At 40.5% G+C, this 21228-nt stretch overlaps 1 protein-coding gene across 1 annotated transcript; it reads right to left on the bottom strand.

Annotated features, from left to right (window-relative positions):
- Positions 1-11364: 11364 nt before the first annotated feature.
- LOC122652542 lies at positions 11365-16956 on the bottom strand. Its single transcript, XM_043846315.1, has 3 exons — positions 16715-16956; positions 14794-16009; positions 11365-14418 (listed from the first exon to the last, which is right to left on the bottom strand). The coding sequence occupies exons 1-3, from the start codon at positions 16864-16866 to the stop codon at positions 11473-11475; spliced, it is 4314 nt and encodes a 1437-aa protein (XP_043702250.1). The 5' UTR covers positions 16867-16956; the 3' UTR covers positions 11365-11472.
- Between the last annotated feature and the right edge of the window lie 4272 nt (positions 16957-21228).

Below are 21228 nucleotides of genomic sequence, written 5' to 3'. Positions count from 1 at the left end.
CCGCGGATCGAATGAGCATCAATGACCGCGAATCAATGGACGTCGCCCAAGCATTGATCGAAGAGGTGCTGATTGAAGGAGCGTAGATCAAGGGAGCCCTGATCGAAGGGCCGCTGGTCGAATGGGTACAGATCGAGTGGGCGCTGATTATCGCGGATGCGGACCAAATCAAATGAGCATACCAAGCACAGATCGAATCGAGCAAGCATCACGGGTGCGAACCAAATCAAAAGAAATTACCAAGCACAGATCGAGTCGAACGAGCGTCACCAGAGGCAGATCGAATGCAGGCGCGGATCGAACGGGGGGCAATTATGCATTGATTCGAGGGCTACGATCGTGGATCGAGGCCATGGGCATGGACGAGGTTTGAGGTCTGAGGTCGAGGATCAAGGTTCGAGGTCAAGGTTGGAGTAAAGATGTGTTTGTGGCCAAAAATCAAATCAAGCAAACAAAAAAAAAAAAAAAAAAAAATTGCCACAACCAAGAAAGGCCATGGACGAGGTTCGAGGTCAGAGTTCGGGAAGGTTCGAGAAAAAATGCGTCTGTGGCCAAAGACCAATTCAAAAAAAAAAAAAAAAAAAAAAAAAAAACAAAAAAAAGAAGACAAAGAAAAAAAAAAAGATAAAAGGGAAGTACGAGAAGTCATATTTGTCGCGAGTTCAAGGTTTAGAGTAGGGTTGTCAACTGGTTTGCTTGGTCGGGTTCGGTCGGGCCTAGCCGGGCCTCACCAATTGTGCAGGCTACACTGTGTCCGACCATTTAAGTATTTGGTCCGGGCCAAGACGGGCTCGGTTGGTGTCGGTCTTTAATTGGGTACTAAAATTGGGCCTTAACCGGGTTGTGGGCCTGTTTAACTCTTCATCGGGTCTTACCCGGGTCTTAATCGGGCCTTAACAGAATTAAATTCCTACTTGAAAAAATGCTGAGAAAGGAAATGGGTTTCCACCAAAACACATTCAAAACCCAAATCCAAGCCCAATTTTTCAAACCATAATCTTTTCCTGTACTTATGTTTATTAGTTTTTATTTACTGATTTGTTTCTTTTTGTAATTATAATTAACTCAAATCTATGAAGTGTTTATATCAACTCAATCATCATTGACAGTACTGGGTTCGTCCTACTATTTGTTTTCTCTTTAAAATCTTTGATTCTGCTGGACTAGTGCTTGCTTTGATTCATTTAACTAGCAGGTTCTTCCATCTAATATTTAACGGACACCAATTTGGAGCAAGAACCCCCCCGCCCTTTTTGTATATGTCTGGTTCTAATTCTATGAAATGAGAAGCTTAATGGAGAAGAATATAACCATCTTCCTGAGATAAGGAAACCCATCAATTGAATTGCCCATTAATTTGGGCTTAATGGGCTAATCATTTTAAGGAGTTAAATAGAAAAGAGAGAGAGAGGGTTATCTGGTGGGCTAAGTGGATTAATGGAGGGAGGTTTGCTTAAAGGGTTGGGCTAGGTCGGGCCTGAAAATGGTCAGTCCGATCAGGTGTCCGATGGGCTAGGACCCCACACCGGGACCGCCCTATTATTAAACGTGTCGGGCCTAAGCTCGACATGTTTAAGAATCGGTTCGGTCCGGGTTGGGCTTTAACCGGGCGGGCTCGATCAGGCTTGCCAGGCCCGGCCTGGAATTGACACCCCTAGTTTAGAGGCAAAGTTCGAGAAGTTCATGGAGTTCAAAATGGTTTGAATACCAAAGCTCAAAGCCATCAAGGTCCGTTGACCACCAAGGTACGATGCCACTAAGGTCCGTTGACCACCAAGGCACAATGCCACCAAGGTCCGTAGACCACCTAGGCACAATGTCACCATGGTTTGTAGACCACCAAGGCTCAAAGCCACCAAGGTCCGTAGACCCCCAAGGCACAATGCCACCAAGGTCCATAGACCACCAAGGCGCAAGGCCACCAAGGTCCGTAGACTACCTAGGCATAGTGCCACCAAGGTCCGTTGACCACCAAGGCGCAATGCCACCAAGGTCCGTAGACCCCCAAGGCACAATGCCACCAAGGTCCGTAGACCACCAAGGCACAATGCCACCAAGATCCGTAGACCACCAAGGCACAATGCCACCAAGGCCCGTAGACCACCAAGGTTCGACAACCATTAAAGGCTTAAGGCCACCAAGGTTGAATGACTACCAAGGCTTATCTGCCACATAAGAAGAGACTAGAATAGAGCAAGGGAGACAAAGCTTCAAAGCAAAAAATGCAAAGTCTACTCTCTTGGACATTCTGATCCAAGAAAGTGGAGGACAAATGATAAACCCAAAATCACACCAACCAATCAAACGTTGCTACGTGTCCCTGTCCCAAGGAGGTGGACCAAGACCGGACCAGCGAAAGACCAACTGTGGACGCGAACCACACGGCCCTCTATGGGCGCAGCCCAAACAACCACCCTCCACGGACTGGGACAAGGATACTACCATCGTCCCCAATAAGAGGTACACCGCCACCTGGACTCTGTACCACCATCATAGACAAGACTTCTTCCACCTTCAGGACTTTACACCATCCTCCATCAATCACACAATCCAAGACGGACACAAACACTTTATATCTATTGGAAACACCGTTCCTATCAGGACACTACCTCTCCGTAGAGAAGTAACCAACCATGGAAGACCCCCCACACTCCGGGACTCTATCTACTACGGGGATTATTCGCCATCAACTAGGACTCTTCGCACCGCTATACTCCATTATAAAAAATAAGGCATGTCACTGCATCAGGCATCTTGAATTCTATTCACTCATCTGTTTGCTCAGAGAGATTTAACTTAGGCATTGGAGAGTCCTAGGCCGGAATCACATCGGTTCTCCTTTGTCACCCAGGGTCTTTTGCAGGTTACGACACTCGAAGGACCATCGACCGATTTCCTGACGCAACAGCCATCAAGGCCCCACAAAGAGGCAAGAGAAGACCCACAAGGGATCAATATGGTACCCACATGGGCTCTACTTCTTGAAAAGCAAATAAATGTGGATTTGGTGTCGCTAAGGAGACTTGAACCACCGATCAAACTCCTGACGCAGTTCTCCTAAGAGAGTAGCAAACCACCAAGGCAAGTCTTGGATCACCAAAAGGAGAGAGATAGATAGACACAAAGATTGTTGGGGTTTCATGCAGAAGATGGAAGAAAAAAAAACATCCTACATCGGATATGAATGAGAAATGTGGGGAATTTATAGGTATCTGGGTACCCTCTCCATCATGGCTAGCTATTGAGGATGAGTTCTACCAAATCCCTAACAAATGGTATCAAAGCTACACCTAAAGTTATGGTTTTTTGCCACACCTTATTCGTTGATTTATTTTTTAAGAACCCCTTAGAACTGGCTATCCAATTCCAAAAAAAAGTAGAGATCAACCATAAAAATTAGAAATTATGGAAAATTGTTGTAAGACTAGAGAAAAGAAGTTCTATTTATGATGAAAAAAGACTTTACAAAAGAGAAGAGCTATCTATGAAATTCATTGTTGGAAAAGGTTTTCTAACTCGACTCGTCTTTCGGAAAAACCTGGTGACTCGGCCTTATCAAACCCAATCAAGGCGAGTCACGTTTTGTAATTTTTAATGTACAAAAAATCAAGGAATCACATATCAATGCATTTTGAGTTTATATCACTAAACAAGAGAAGGGAGTCGAGAAGTTGAGGGTTTCTTTTTATTTTAGAATACGGATATACTATTTTACTCAACTCAGTTTCTAAGTAAACCAGCTTTATGGTTTTTAAAAAGTGACTAATGTCGTCGAGTTTGTCATGACTTGGGTAAAAATACCGAGTCTTATTTGGCTCAGACGATTTATGATCCAGTCTCGTCATTTTTTGCCCTAGCCTAGTCTACACGACTCTTGATTAGGTTTTCCAAAATTTTGACTCGACTTAGGTGACTCGCCCTAGTCCAAACCCGATTTTCCAGATATATCTATGATGGAAAAAAAAAACCAAAAACTCCCAAATTCCAATAGGAGAACCCAGAAACAAAAGGAAAAAATATTTGACATGGAAAAAAATAAAAAGAAGACAAATAGGATATCATTCTCGTCTGTGGAATACAAGGCCAACAACACAAGAAAAGAAGAGGTCATATCTGATTTTTTTTTCTTTCTTTTAAGACCAAGAACACAAGAAAAAGAAGAATAAGATATCGTTATCTCCTGTGAAATAAATATAAGGTCAAGAGCACAAGAAGAGAAGAGGTCAAATCTGATTTTTTCTTTTTTTTTTCTTATTAGGCCAAGAACATAAGAAAAAGAAGACAAATAGGATATCGTTGAATCGTTTTGATCAATCAATTCGGTAGATTCGTGAAAAACGATGTCTTATCGATTGCTTGAGGCCTTGGATTGCCGGTTTGAGAGTCGCGTGCAAAGTATCCGCGTTGCAGACTCGACTCTGGGTGTTGTTGAGGGCGATTCGTGAGTCAATTGATGGGTTGAATCGGCCGTCTAGTTCTTTTCTGGTAAACAGAAATAGAATCAGGTATTCAATTGTAAGTCAAATTCAAACTTATCATTAGGCAAGCTTTTACCTCTTACCTATCAAACAAGGTAGGAGAAAAAGCACCGTCATATACTCATTACAATGGTTGAGTGGTTGACGGTATTCCTAACGTGTGTTGGTGGGCTTTATAGAACCCTAGCCCAACCTAAGTCCCTAGTGGTCGGGCCGACCAACCCGACTCAGGGCTAGAAAATCCAACTCGACCGCCCGTCGGTGGAGCTGACCGATTGGCCCGATCATGGGGAGGGAAAGAAATGCATGGTGGAAGAACATTATTAATTTTACATAAAATAACAATATAATAAATTATATTATAACACTTATTGTCTTCATATATAATATATTATATAAAGAAATGTGGGTGAAATTTAAAGTTTATAATGTATAAATTTTGTCAATATATATTTCAATATAACTTAAATCGGTCGGCGGGCCAGCCTACCTCGAGGCCTCAACCCTAACCCGACCCGACCTAACTCAGGGCGAAATTTCTAGCCGACCCACCTCGAGCCAAATATCTCATAACAACGAGGCCAAACTTGCACCCTAGTTGACGTATTCCTAACATGTGTTTGTGCTGTGCCTCATTGGGTTTATAACAAGAGAAAATAAAAGAGTTCCCAGTTCGTGCGTAGCGGGGGGGTCATGTACGAGCTCAGGGGTGGATTTAGTCTGTCTAAAGTCGGATACCCCTCCTGTCTCCAAAAAAAAATAAATAAATAAAAGAGTTTGAGTCTCCTGGCTATTACCGGATATTTATCCCTTACAATTCCCTGTCAATCTATTTCTTGCAATTCCTTTCATAGGAGGGCAGAAATGACCACCCTACCCCCTACTTAGGTGGGGTCCACCCCTTATTAGAGGGACTTGGGAAAATGGACCGGACAAAGAATTGTAAGAGATAATTTTTCGACTGTTACATTACCCCTTCCCTAGTTCCCCCCTCTAAAAAAATATATATAAAAGCTCCCAATTCCAAAAAAATAAAAAAAGGGAAAAAGAACTCTGTGCGGACCCATGAAAGAAAGCTACATCTCCCCCAACAAAAAGAGAGAGAGAGAGGATCCTGCAAGCAAATGGCAAAGGTGAAGAATCGTTATCCTCTCTTGTTATAGCACGGTGCTATAACGCATCGTGCGGCACTGCAGAGGCCATGTGGCACTGGCACAACGGACCCCACATGGTGCATATGGCCTCTACAGCTGCCGCATGATGCGTTACAACACCGTGCTATAACAGGAGAGGATAAAAATTCCATAGGTGAATGCATCAATAAAGTACGATAAAACATTGAATTCAGATCCTCTCCCGCGTCAGTGCCTCTTTAACGTGCATCCGACAATTAGATTGGCATGATATGCACCCTGATACACATCCCAATGTGCATCATGACAGCCCAGCCGTCGGATGTGCGTTGGCATGCACCAGCACAGGAGAGGATTTGTTTCATAAAACATCATCATATATAGAAGGGCAACCAGATCATTTCATGTGAGGAAAGAGATATGGACGAAAAGGTGCAAAAAGCTGGCCTGAATTGGTAGAGGCCCGATTAAAATCAACTGGTTAAAGTCTAACCAAATTGACTAGTTACTAAATGGTCCAATGCTGGGCCTAGACTGATCATTATTCGGACATTTACGGTGCTTGGTTGTAGCCCAATGGACACTTAACTAGGACTGATCAACATCGGTAACTTATCAGAACCAACCATTTATATGCCAACTAGCCCATTTTTAGCTTGATCGATACGTTTATAGTCTGTTTATAATCTGTTTATAGCTCAATTAGCCTGTTTAAAGATCGATTATGATTTGATTAATTTAATGAACTTGACCTCAATTATGAATCGATAATTGGCCGATCGAATATAAATGTTTCCATGCCTCACGTATAAGGCTCAATTAACTAAATGATGCGGTAACAATGCAAGACCTTAAATTGATGGAGACAATTAGGCCCGACTGATTAACAGTCCTACATGTACATGTGTACTTGGGCATTGGGGTTTCAAAATCCAATCTCTAGAAAATATTGGAAATATTAGAACTTGTTTACACCCTAAAATTATCAATTATTAGTCAATCATTTCTGACCGATGAAAGTGGAGTATTTTGTAAGATCGGTCTGAGTTTCCATATTCTGATTGTGGAATGAAGTAGTGGGACCACTACGGGTAGTGGTTATCAAAAGACACGTGGAGTTAGGCAGTTTCTGTAATTTCCAAGGCAAGGCGGTTGGCTAACTCCCACAGAGACATTATCCTCACTACTATAAATATCAGAATTCAAGAAGCGAAGGGGATATATCTCTCGATCAATCAAACAACCACAAATTATTTATTTTTACTTAGTGTAATCTTTTATTTTTCCTTAATGTAACTCTCATTTAGACCATTTCGGTCATCCTTCTATCAAGTTCTTCCTTTGATTTACCTCAATGGTCTGTTATTCAAATGTACCAGTATCAAAATCAATAGAATTATTGATTCTCTTTCAATCCATTACTTGGTCTTGTGATCAATTTTTTCTTCACATATTGCAATTTGATCTTTATCTTTTAAATTCCTTGGAACAATCGAGGTGAGAGGAGGATCCACATTTTTTGGTTAGAAGTCAGTGATACAATTTCTTTCTCTCAATTTATAAGTCTTAGTGACTCTGACACACCCGCACTCTCTATCACATACCACCCATTACAATTGATCGATCAAACGACAGACCTATTTGCTTTGAGCTACCAAAAAAAGAACCAAACAGAACTAGATGGAGATGACGTGGAATAGCATATGGCCCACCTTGGGTAGTGCCCACATTTCCCTACTGTGAGTATGTGCCCGTTACATTATAAAAAAAAAACGTATGTGCCCGTTTGGGTTTAACAAAAGAAACTATAAGAGGACTTTTTTGGTTTTTTAAGAGAGGGATAGGCACATGCATGCTTGCGGTGAGCTAGCAGCTGACATCAATGGGATTGCGTGATAAGGCATTATATAGTAAGGGCAAGAGAATCATTTTAAAAGAGAAAGAGAGAGATACAGACAATAGGTGTTAGGTTATGATATACCAGTGATGTATCGAATCTTTTTTTATTTATTTTGAAAATCAAATTTATTCAAAAAGAAAAGTAGTCCACAACACCTGAGTTCCTATCCCTTCAAACCCCCTTTCTTTTTCTGTTATTCAGAGTACATAACCATTATTACATCTGATTGATGATACAAAAAAAAACAAAGAAAATAAGTCCAAAAGCCAGCTGGCTTGAGTACGTACCGTATTGCAACCAAGTAATTAAATTAGAATTGTCTATCCAGACCTCAATTTTCTTGAAACCTTTTTTTCATGGCTTGTTGCAAATCCTATAGAATTCCCTCTCGCCATTGGAGCCAAGAAAAAATGAGACTCTCGCCACTATAGGGTTTAGGAAGGGTGATAATGTATGTAACCTTACCTCTAATTAAGCAAAGAGACTATTTTCAGACTTAAACCTATGATCACTTTGTCATAATGGAGCAACTGCACCTTTAGAATCAATAGATCCCTTGAAAAACCACAACTTATAGAAGCAAGATAGAAACAAGATCTAAATAGTAAAACAGAAGTTCAACCATCATCCTAGATAATTGAAAACTGAAAAATAGTTTTTGCTCTATGTAACCACCACGGTTAATTGTATTGAGATCGCAATCATATCAAATTTGTGTTTTTTTGCACATATAAAGAGAAATAGTAATGGTATTTTTTTTTTTCCCTACCAAAAAGGTTTTCTGAGTAAGCTGCAAAAAGGAGCGCATCAATAAAGTACAATGGAACGGTTTCGTATATAGGAGAACAACAAGGTAATTTCATGAGCAAAATAAAGATATAGAAAGAAAGGGTTCTAGCGTCTCCTCCCCTTGCAACTCAAAGAACTTTTCCCCCACCCCATTCCTTTTTTTCCAACAAATCCAAGAAGTGGGAATTTTAGGAGATCCTCAGGACATGAGGAATCTAGCAACCCCTGATGTAGGTAACTTACTATTCATTTTGCAATAGAATGGGTATGAACATTTTGTAATCTATTTACAAATGAATTTTCTTATTAACGTCATGTCAAATAATTTGTAAATTTATTGGTTTTTTCTCTCTTATTATAATATATATATATATATTTTTTTTAGTGAAGGTAAAATCATCATTTTCATATATTTATTAGAAAAATATGCGAGACAATGACAAATGACAGTTCTTGAGAATGACATGATGGTAAATTACTTTTGAATTATTTTAAAATTTTTATTTTACCTTTAACGAAAACAATTTTTTGAAATAAAACAAAAAACAATCAAAATAAGATTACATATTTTAAATCACCTATTAAGGTATTATTAGACGATCCCATTTACACAAATAAAAAAGAAAAACAGAAGAGAAAAACACTAGAATCAAAGTTTCCTGTAGGAGCTTTATATCCTTTTAAGGGTGGAGACTTTACTTGGTTGTTGGAAGACTTCATAAACCAAGCATCGAATCAGAACATGACAGTCTCTGAGTGGAAAGCTGACACGTACTTCGGCATGAAGAATTGTTTTTTCGTCCCAATCCTTTAGTGCTAGGGAGAGCCTCTCATCACAAATTAATGTAAGGGTAAGGGAAGGAAGAACGTTTCATTGTTGGGGGTAGGAATGGGAATGAGAATGAGAATGAGGGTAGAAGGACAAATATGTCAGAACATCACACACACACACATTTAATTGTCACACGGTACACACGTGCATAGTGAGAGAGAGAGAGAGAGAGAGAGAGAGAGAGAGAGAGATTATTGTAGGCTAAAGGATCTTCAGAACCGGCACATTAATAAAGCATTTATGGGTGGACAAGTTTAATTGTGTCACACAGTGATTCCAAGCCATGGGATATTAACTGAATTGTGTGGCTTAGCCAATGTAAGCATTAAATTTTTTTGAATTTTTTGCACTGCTTCACTTATGATATTCATGGCCCATCCATCTATCATGTATCCTTGTTTCTTCAATGCTTTATTTGTCACTCATCCCCCATCCTGTTTCTCTGGGAAGCGTGGCCCTTGTGTGAGCACGGGTCAATTAGCGCGCACATTGACATCATGGAGGTGGGATTTCCACTTTCATGAGTATGGGTAATACACTCCCCCACAGAATTTAACATGGGTAGGTGAGTTAGCCAACCCCCCCCCCCCCCCCCATCCAGATCTTCTACGGCGCAGCTGCCCCAACGGCCTTACCCCCACTTGGGCAAGGTGCTCGGGTAAGGGTAAGGCGATCATTGCATACCGTCTTGTGTCTACACTGTACAGGTCGTTGGGACAACCACGCCGTAGAAGATCCCCCCCCCCCCCTCTTCTCCAACCATCATAGGGGACATGTATCAACCAACATTAGTTTGTATCTTACCTTCTCTTGTTATCAGATATAAATTTTATGGATCTGTTTATCAAGGAAAGAGATCCTTATTGGTTAGTCCCAATTCCAGACGGTCTTCAATAAGATTATCTTACAAATGCCAGCTCCTGCCTTGGACTTCTGTGCGGAATCTTTATTCTCTGTTTATTGATATCCATGATCACATTATCGAATCTTCATGTACTGATTCTCACAAAGATACCACTTCAACTGTTCTTTCTGACAAATTAAAAACCAGAAGGCTAAAGGTATCTATATCTCCAGGCGATTTGTTGAGACGAGAGAGATGAAGGCGAAGCATGCCAATAGGTTGAAATATATAATCCTTAATTGTAAACTCAAACAACTCTGATTTGAAAAAGAAGGAACTGTATTGCTCTCTTGTTTCAACCATAGCAAGGCTATATATAAGCCTAGCTATTCTCTAACTCAAACCTTACACTTCCATATGAATTAAGAGTCCTCCTGTTTCAGAGATAAAAGATTTCTATCCAGTCCCCACTAAATTCCATCCAAGCTACTATTGCTGTGATTCATATAAGTAAGAAGGGGCCAAACTGGTTTCAAAATCAATACTTCAGCAATGACTCCAATACCCACAATGTGAAGGTTGACCACCACTTATATGGACATTCCATGATCAAGACACAGTCGATGTGGAACTAAATTCCGTGACACAACAAGAGAGAGAGAGAGAAAGAGAAAGAGAAAGAGTAAAGAGTTAAGTTACTGCTGCACTTTAAGGTGTTGAGGCCTATGCATATGTTACAAATCAAAACGTCCAAATGCTGATTAGTCCAAAACTAAACCTTGTCTAAAATCCACTATTATTAGGTCTTGTTCCCTCTAATCATCAAACGTTAATTTATAACATTACTACCTTCATAAAACTTAACAAGTGCAGTCTAACTTCAAACTTCCAAATTTACCAAAAAATAAAAAAATAAAAAAATAGAAAGTAATTCAGAAGAGTTCATTCTCGATGTTATGTATGTAACTTCAAGTACGAGCCCAATTAGAAACCGACGGTTGACATGAACAGCAGTAAATCAATGATCCAGAAAAAAAATTCTTCTCTTCAAAACAACATGACAATGAGAAAGTGTATCTTCAAATTCAACAATTATTCCAATAACATAGCATTACTTACTCTTGGGTCAAACTCAAGACAGCAATTTTGCAGTCAGCAGTTTCAACAACTGTTTATGTGTCACCAAAAAAAGTCACCAGATCAAAGTAAATACAAACCCTCCTCAGATACTCATTGGTACATATATACTAAATTTTTTGCAGGCTCCTTCACACCATTCAAATTTATAATTTATCCACCACAGACAATAACCCGTCGCAAACCTGCAACACTGTCAGCCAGGATCAATTCATGAGCTCAAAATTCCAATAAGAAGCAGGTCAAAGTTTTGCCGAGTCCTGGTAATGCATCAAAGGTGCCTGTAAAGTACTGACTCCCGATTAAGGGACCACTTAACCAGCAAAGAGAAGGCCTGTTGGAGTGCCTTGCTCAAGGTTTCAAATGACCCGTCGAGCTTGTGGAGCAATGACAGGACCTCGCGATAATGCACTGGAGACTTCGAAAGTACCTTTCCACTTCACAGGGTTTGCATCTCCTCCAGGGCATGATACGAGAAAACTGGGCTTGGGCCTTACTGGTGGTTGCCTCAGCATATAAGCATTCCGTGACTGAAAGCAAGGAAATGGACTCACCTGTGTCAAATTAGAACCAGATGCAGTTGAAGCCAGGATACCCACTGGAGAAGGCTGGCTTCCCCTTAACCCCTCAGTGGGTTTTGCATTTCTCATTCTTGAATCAGCATCATTTTCTGGAGAGCCATCAATGATAATCACCTCATGGATGGGACCGGCAACAGCTTCAGTGGCAGGAACAGCACTCCGTTGTTGGGGTTGTGGAGATGAAAAAACTCTATCCACGTAAGTAAATGGAGGATTTGGTTTCCTATTCAACCCCTCTTCCTGATGCAACAAATGATGCTGCAATGAAGACGCTGCAGAGCCTCCCACAGGCATGTTAGAACAATTTACACCTTGTGACAGTGGGAGCTTTTGGTGTGCCTCAGAATTACAGAGATCTCTGAACCCATTTGGTAAACCAAAATCATAAAATTGGGAGGATGTATTGCAGGAATCCTGGTTGCCAATGACAGGACCTTTTGTGGTTGTGTGATAATTTGAAACACAGTCCTCATTGGGGGCATTAACATTAGAGTATCCAAGAAGAGCCAAATAGTTTGCATTTGGACCACCACTTGGTGCCCCTGGCATAATCTCTCTGAGTTTCATGGATGTGTCTTCATCTTTGTTTACCACCATTAAATTCTTGCCCATTAACCTAAGAACAGGATGAGAAGTGGTCTGAGGATGAGCATGAGCGGATGGAGAAGCGAAATCTGAATCATTGAGACCTGGGAAGTTCAAAGCAGCTGCAAGAGAATTTTTCAAAGCAATAGGACTTGTAGGCAATTCTAAGACGGGGGCCAGCATCTCATCAATTCTCGAATTTGGGCAAATGCTGAAAGAAGCAAGCATTTCAGGCCTGGTACTTTGCTCGCTAATCATCTGATTTCCCATGGCATTAAGAATGGCTGGGGTCTTCCTACATTGCCCTGGGGAGGTTGATTTTTCATGCACTAGGGCAGCACCTCGAGATGTACCCTCCTTTCTTGAGCAACAGCATGTCTGATCAGCTAAATATTCCAGTGGGCCCATGGATGGAGAGATCATAGTGAACTTTACATTCTCCCTTTCGAAATTGGTTCTTTCTACTCCATCCATACTCACCATGCCTGGAGATATTGTTGAATCCCTCACAACTGGATTGTTGCTACAGTATGAAAAGGAAGCAATTTTGTCTTGAACTAGAGGAGATCTTGCATGGGACTCCAGCTCTGAATGTTTTAAATCAGTTCCTTCCATGTGAGGATGAGAGATGGAGGAGGTTGCAGAAACAGGAGATCCAGATAAATCTCTATCAGCAAGAAAATATCTGTCTTGAAAAGATGAAACCCTGCTTGAGTTATGTGATGAGCTTCCCTGGAGAACTTCTGAACCCCGAGGACTTGGCAAAAATGATCCTGGTGGTCCCGGTATAGGTATTACATCAACTTCAGAAAGTGAGCTTTCAAGTCTAACCTTCAAACCTGCTTCTGATGAACGATCAGTTTTTCCAGTACTAAAACTACCAATTTCATCTGCAAAATCCATCTCTAGGTCATCAGTAAGATATAGTTCAGTGGGTCCAGTATGTGTTTCAGTTCCACACATAGGTCTTTTATGTTTTCCAATTGATGACAAGTTAATGGATCGGATATCAGAACAAGTACCGAGCTCATGGGATTCTGAAGAGAAGTTTCTGTCTGAACTGACAGTGGAGCCTCGGACAGTATTCCCTGGGGAAAGCCTAATTGCTGTATCCTTCTCACCAACATGAGTTTCCTCAGTACCAGGTTCTTGACCATCAAACATATCAGGTGCATTCTTGCTACAATAGCAACAACCATGTTCAACTGCATTGTCTTTTCCCAGAGTCACTCCATCTATGCTCTCTCTTGTTTCAGACTCAAAAATATTGTTCGGGTCTAACCTGTGGGTCTCTTCCATTTGGTTAATGTATCCAAATTGATTCTCAACAAAATTATGTCCCTCGTGGGCCTCATCATAGTCTTCGACCAAATCAGAGGAGAATGCTTGTACCTGATCAACTGTTTTTGCCATGGATTTATGCATCCGAGACTTCTTAAAGATGAAATGACTTCCTTTCTCATTAACTTTAGTCATAGGAGATGCTTCCCTGACTAACAACATTTTCTTCTTCAAAGTGGATTTCTTGCCTTTTGCTGACAAAAGATGAGAAGTCCTAGATTGTTGTGATGCCATCTTGGGCAAACCATTGGAGCTTTTGACTGGGTCTGCATGAATTTCAATTCTCATACGTCGTGGTGATCCAGCATGATTTCTTAAAGATCTTGAAAGCTTCGGCATACATCCATCAAGTTCAGAAGAAGTGCTTCCGTTACTCAACCGACTAAGACCACCTGCTGCTAGTCTCGAACATTTCTTTTTATTGGAAATGACTGGGGCTCCATATGACAGACTTCCTACCTTCTTGCTTTTCGGAGAAGAGGTAGGATCTTCAGATGATGAGTTTGGAAGTTTACAAATTTGACTCCTCTCCATAGAATAATTTCTCAAGTTTAATTGATCACTACTATCCAGTGAGTCCATCAGCTCTAGTGATGAACAATCCCAGTCAGGATTATGACTCCCATCTTGGCCACAAAACTTCTTTGACAGACCAGTTCGTTTGGAGCATGCCCACTGTCCTACAGCTCGTGACTCACTGGGTTTGATCTGATCACAAACTTTCAGGAGTTGAGATAGAGATTCTTCTTTCTTGAGACTTTCCTCCATCCCATGCTTCCCTCCCGAGGCCCCATATATCTGTTCATCAACACCAAAGCAACTATATTACTGAAATGCCATAATAGTGTGATTGCATGTTATAATGTTTTCTTTCTTCCTTTTTTTTTTTTTTTTTCCCCCCTTCCGAAAGTCTAATATAAAACGAAATAACCTGAATCTGGAAACATATGTACACCAGAAAACGTTCAAACCAAGTACAAAAAAGGCGTTGTAAATTGTTTTGTCTTATCATAATTCTGAAAACCCAAAGGCAGACCAGACACACTAGTTCAGTGAGATAAAACATTCAAATGTACTGCTCCAAACTCAAAAAGACAGGCGTTTTCAAGACAAAACATAAGTATATCACCCAGATAACTTTGAGAACACAAGAAAGAATAAAGAAAGAAGTACCTCAGCCCGATCTGGCTTTTGAGAGAGTGACTCAGTCTGAAGCTTTAGGTTCATGTACTTAGAATGTCTGGGTGCAATACGTCTTCTCTTTACAGTAGAGAAGTTCTTGATATCTTTACAATCTCTCATATGCTTCCTGGGTTTGAAATCCTTCCCAACTGTTGACACTGGTGTGTCCTTAAATTTAGATAGAATCCGAATCTTTGTGCCATTAGAATCAAAATAGACTGCATTATCTTCTTCATCATCCTCGAGAGGCATGTTAGACAGCCTTTGTTTTTTCCCTTCGGTGCGAACCTCGACACTTGCAGAAGACATCCTTAAATCTGCAGCCCAATTTGAACCATTCCTCCTATCAAGCTCTTCGAGTGTACAACGTGGTGCAGATGCACAGATGTCCACCATTGACCTCTTTTTCCTTGGTTTCACCCGGTGTTTGCCCAGTTTAGAATTCAGAGCCAACTTGGAAGTGGATTCCACCGCAAGGCACTGGTCAATATGAGCATTCAGTGCAGTGTTTGAAGTAGATGAGAACATCTTGCAAACAGGGCAAACTTTTGAAGCCATGGAGTCTGATATGGTAGTAGTGTTCAATGTATGCTCGTTGGTGTTACTGAGATTAGAGATGCTACCCAATTTTACTATTAATCTGCACTTCTTACCCTTCGATTCAATTGCTATTCCAGGCTTGTGGAGTGTGCAAGGAGCTCCTGCAACCTCAAGTTCCACTGAGGCCTCTGGCAAAGTGTTGGGGGCTGATAAAGGGAACCTACTAGTGGGAGATGACTCACTCCCCCTACATTGGGCATGACTGACCCGCAATGGAATATGTCCTTTTTCACCTTGATCCAAACCCGGCACCAATTGGCATAAACTCCTGTCTTCGGAGACTGTAAACTTCTCCTTCTCCTGTACTTGAGATGGAGCTTCGTCTGCAGACACTAACACTGATGGATCAAATCGTGGACAAGATTCCCCATCTAGATTACTGGCGTTTTCCTTCCGAAATGAACCTTCTTCCCCTACAGTGTTTCTCCCCAGTTGATCGGATCCTAGAGCAATAATCTTGCTGGAACACTGGTTTCTTACAGAATCAGGAGTTTCAAACGGTGGCAACGGATCCTTGATGCCATGCTTCAAGCAAATTTGTAAATGCTTCTTATGAAAAGGCCAGCTAGCACAAATATCCTTGCTCCGTGCTGCAAAAGCATAATCTCTGTCACACCAAAAAAAAAAAAAGATCTGGAGTCAGAGGGAGTATAACACCAAATAAACAGCAGAAACAGTCAAATACCACCGAGCTTTTTTCATCACTAAGCTCTTTTGGAGTTATCCCACCAAGAAAATCTGAAACCCAAAAAGCATTTTAAGCTCAAGGATGATAGAACCCATCAAATAGTTATGACTGAAAGTCACCAAAGAGAAATCGATGGCTAGAGGATGGTTGAGGAAGTCAACATGTAATAAAGCCGCATGATTTTATGCTCCAATGAACTCAAATGAACACTTCACGCATGCCAAACAACCATCAGAGAGAGAGAGAGAGATGCCTCTGAGGTCACAATTAAGGTGAAACCCTCTAAATTTGGTAAACTATATTTCCAAAAACTCAGAGAACTTTAGTTAATAAAAGCCTCTCATCTTCATACCAAAAAAGAGTTTCGAGGAACAATCCCAGAGGCAGAAGAGAAGGAGAAGCTATTCTACCATCAACAGAAATGAAGCACCATGTAGATCTGGACCTAATTCGAGGAAGGAATTCTGGGATGTCTGAAATCTCTCAGGCCACCGTATTGGGAGTAGAGGGGAAAGGTAACCGGCCAGATACGAGAGTTGATGGCATAAAATTCGAAGCAAAGCATGGAACAAGTAAAGAATACCAATACCATTTACAGAAACAAAGAAGAGACGCCGCCATTACCTTATAGAGAATTTATCAGTACCACCAAGACCTTGCTTCTTTAGCAGATCCGGCACTTGCAGGGCAAGCCCATCAGAAGCCCTTTCATCATTTTTCAGTTGTGAACTTTTGGTAGAACATGAGGGATCTGGAGGGTTTTCGACGGATAACATCTGCAGAAAGACTTCCCCCTTCTTGTGCTGTTTTGGAAACAGTCACAAGTACTTCGACGATAATCTCTTCCCCAGCATAACAAGAGCCTGTGAGCTTTAAACCAATCACTACCACCACACCACCTCCACCTTATGTATAGAAGTTGGGAAAAGAAGATCAAAACCCAGCAACTAAACAGTCCCTTTCTCCCCATGAACCATCCTGCAAGTAAGAGACAACAACACACAAGCTTAAAAACCAGGGTTCTTGAAGCTTGTAGAACGTTATTTTATGTATTAAGGAGAGGTGAAGAACAGGAACAAAGCCTCTGGGGACTTTTTCAAATCATGGTATCTTAGAAGTAGCTTCGATTACCCATTAATCCAGTAGAATACAAGAGACATTAGTGAAAGAAACGAAACCCACCAAGACCCACCAAGACCAAGCAAAGATAAGTTATGAGACTTGAGATTAAAGACCGAAGGAACGTTATTTTATGTGGCGAAGGACGGAAAAACAAAGTGAAAGAGATCGGAACTAGGAGAGAGGGCAAGCCCAAAACCAGGCAAAAGTAACAGGATTCCACCACCAGATCCACACGATAGAATTACTCCACCACCCCCTCCCCAGTTCCCCCCCATCCGCCCCCAAAAAAATCAAAAGGGTTGAAGGGGAAAACAAACTGTAACTAAAGTCCGGCGAGATGTGAAATGTCCTAAGATTACCAGGAAAAAACAAAGGAAGGAAACCCAAATAGTCTTGAATCACAAGGGAGAGTATACGAAAAAAAGGGAAACGTTGTGACTTGGGGACCCAAATCTCAGTTGGAGAGATAGATGGGGGACACAAAAACTATTAAATCCAGTTAAAACCCATGTATAGACTTCCTATATAATGATCGATAGCCCTTATATGAAAGAAAAGAGCATGAAATCACACGGATGATGGAACTCTTACTTTCATGGTTCACCCAGATTCAACAAAACACAAGAAAATATGGGTTTTAAGAAGGGGGAAGTGAGCAAGGAGAGATGATAACCAAACCCAGTTGAAACTCCGGACCGATTGCAGAGAGGATAACAATGAATGAAACCAAAGAAAAAGAAAGTGGAAAAGAAGTCCTAGGTAATCAGGAGAAGATTAAAAAGATAAAAAAAAAAAAAAAAAAAAATCCTCAAATGAAGATCGGAAACAACTAATCCAAGAAGCGAACAAAAAATCATACAAACCTGGAGCTGCTTCTGAATCCTGATGGGTTTTACATGAAAATCCGAGAAAGTAAGACTAGAAAAGATTAGAAGTCGTTCAAGAGTAGGGAGAGAGAGAGAGAGAGAAAAGACGAAGAAGAGGAAGAGGAGCAGAGAGAGGGAACATCAACAGTTAAGAAAACAGCACCACCACCCACTAACACATCAAAGGGGGAGGGGGCATCAGGTTCTCCACCAAAAGCAGCGCAGCTCTTCTTCTTCTTCTTTGTATCTCTATTAAGTGTGTATAGTGTGTGTGTGTGTGTGTGTGTAAGTACCCATTTAACAACAATTTACAGTAACCTCTCACCCTTCTCAATCTCACCTTCAGCGCCCCCACCTCACTTCGGCCCCCCCCCCCCCTTCCCCTTGGCCTTGTATTGTAATCTAATAATTCTCCTTAATCTGGATTATTATTGAGATTATTATTCATAATACGAGAGAGAGAGAGAGAGAGAGAGAGAGGGTTTCCTGTTTTCTCGAAAGAGCTGTCCTTTCTTATACCTACTCTTTGCTTTTCAATTTCTCATTCTTTTATGAGAAAATTAATCTAATAAACATTATAATTTATAATTATAAAGCTTGTACGTTTATAAGTGTAAAGACCGGAAAGAGGAAGACCTGAGCCCAGTTCTTATCTATTAAGGAAATTACCAAAACGTTCATCCTCCGTGTAAGCAATAAAGGCTATATATATAAATAGGTGATTAGCAACAGCTACGGGGAATTGAAAATTGGAAGAAGGAAGAAAAGGAAGGCATAAGGGAAAAAACCCCAAACTAAAAAACAAAAGAAAAAAGTTGGACAGAGAGAGAAAGAGAGAGAGGAAATGTGGAAACCGACATCGACTCTTTTCTTTTTTATTTTTGGGTTTTTTTTTATGGTTGCCATCTTTTCTTGTCATGATGTTATGTTGACCGTAATGCCCACCACCAAAGGCTTAAACTGCCTTCACCTTTTTTTTCTTGATTTTAAAATGACTTTAAAAAATGGAATGTGGAATCAGGAATGGATGTCGTGTAAGGCGTTCTTATTATCTACTGACTTCTTTTTCTGTTTTTTTTTCTTATAAAAATGGTAGCAATAATCTCTACCTTCATGGTTTAACTGAATTCCAGTCCTTTGCGAGTATGACTGAATGGTCTAATTCCACTCTTTGATTGTTTGGTTTATGTAATTTGCACAGATCCAGATTTTTTACTGTCGAGTTGTCCGGTAGAACCGTATTGCCCAAACATGGTGAGGCACGTAATGACCGCCTTACCCCCATTCAAGTAAGGCACTTGAGCAAAGGGTGAGGCGGTCATTGCATGCCTCTCCATATCTAGGCAGCACGGTCCTACCGGACAGCTAGGTAGTAAAGGATCCAAATTGAATTTGCACACCTTGAACTTATCTCACACCAATAAATGATTCTTTTGATACTAAAAAAAAAAATTTGATGGCTCAGACGCTTATGTAGAGACCATGTGACCAACTAGATATCGCAATCGTGTTTGGCCATGTTCATATGTATATTGGTATTTCTGTAATTTTCAGCATGTTCTAACATTAGCTTATGTTTGATACATTGTTAGCCTTATAAGGGTTTTGGATTTATGCTTGCTTTACATTCAGTATATCCTCCTTGCTTCTTTTTCTTATTTTCATGATGTTTTGGTTGAAGAGCTATATAGTTAGCATATCTATAGTTTGAAGTTTGGTTTAATTGGATGGGCTGAGGTGCCTAATACCTTTCTCAGACCATAACCTGACACGAACCTAACCCTTAGTTGGATCAGTTCAGAATGAACTCAAATAGTTTAGAATTGGGGCTAATATATATGGGTTCTAGACCCTAATCTAGGTGGCGACTTTTTGCAATATTTAAGACCCAGACCCCAATACAAAATCTGCCCCTGATTTAGATCTGAACCTCCAATTTTCACACACACTGTATGCATACCCATACTTTTGTGCCTTAAAATCATCATTCCAAATAACACACAGTGTAACGACCATATAAATAGGATGTCTAGTCCTATCCCTAATCCAAAACTATTTTAGGTGAAAACTTAAGGACAACTATAGCCCGTCAATTATCATGTATGATAAATTAATTTAAATATTATAAAAATCAAGTTTGATGGACATATTTTCAATATGTACATGGTTGGTGATCTCTTTCTCTTGACTGGTTTCTCGAGTGGAAGTGGAGAGAATAAGAAAGAAGAATATAGAATGTGTTTACTCTTGTGCTATTATTTTGTAAATATTTGATTATCATTGTATTTCTCCATTAGTTTGCATACACAAGTGGGAAATAATTTGTTTTTCCCAATACAAAAATTGTTTGGGTAGGAATTACTCTGCACCAGACACCTCTTCGGACTTGGGTTCAGCTTTGGAAGTTGTACAAAGAATGGTCTTAGATGGACTGGAGAAGAAATACATACTCAATCATTTGGGACTGGGAGCCTTGCCTTCTTCCACACCAGAACTGAATGATGTCGATCAAGATCTCAAATGTCATTTGTGGGCTTGATTAGTCCCTAATTGCCTACAATAAGTAGTTCATGACAAATTGAAAATGCTAATGCAATATGATTATTGAATTGGGGTATGGCTACTATATGGATTTGTCTTTGGAGAGCAACTAAAAATGCAATTTCAGCTCTTCATTTTCAGGTAATGGCACCCTACGTACTAACTAAGTGGTCGAAGGCTGGAAGCAATACATATGGTTACAAGCTTTGTTAATGAAAATGAACTACTCTTGTCTAGTGCTCACAACATTTTTGAGGTTCTGATTATAATGTAGTATAGGTTGTCAAATGATGTGATCTTATTTTTTTCTTGAGAAGTTTGATGGCGAAACCAAAGAGGTGGAAAATGCAGAACATACCTTCAGTACCATTGGGATCGAGGCTTGCCATCTCAGTCCAATCAATCTTTGTGTTTTCCGGCAAAGTGGTTGCAGCAGCAATCAAATGAATTCATAAACACTTAAGGGAGACAACTAAAAGTAGGTCTTCTCATCTCTACTCTGTCTCTCAATACTCACCCTTGATAATAAGGCAGAGTTGTCCGTCAGAGTGAGACTAGGGACCCATCCCCTTTAGTAGTTCTTGGATAACTATCTCCCATCAAGGGAGT

Source organism: Telopea speciosissima, chromosome 2 (genome assembly GCF_018873765.1).
Source record: "Telopea speciosissima isolate NSW1024214 ecotype Mountain lineage chromosome 2, Tspe_v1, whole genome shotgun sequence".
Taxonomy (NCBI): Eukaryota; Viridiplantae; Streptophyta; class Magnoliopsida; order Proteales; family Proteaceae; genus Telopea; species Telopea speciosissima.
The sequence above is the reverse complement of the archived record's forward strand: the minus strand, read 5'-3'. Positions and strand labels throughout refer to the sequence as shown.

Coding starts and splice junctions, on each gene's coding strand:
- LOC122652542 (XM_043846315.1), bottom strand. CDS start 16,866: ATGTTATCCGTCGAAAACCCTCCAGATCCCTCATGTTCTACCAAAAGT. Junction 16,010..16,714: donor ACTGATAAATTCTCTATAAG/GTAATGGCGGCG, acceptor TTGGTGTGACAG/AGATTATGCTTTTGCAGCAC. Junction 14,419..14,793: donor AAAAGCCAGATCGGGCTGAG/GTACTTCTTTCT, acceptor GTTGATGAACAG/ATATATGGGGCCTCGGGAGG.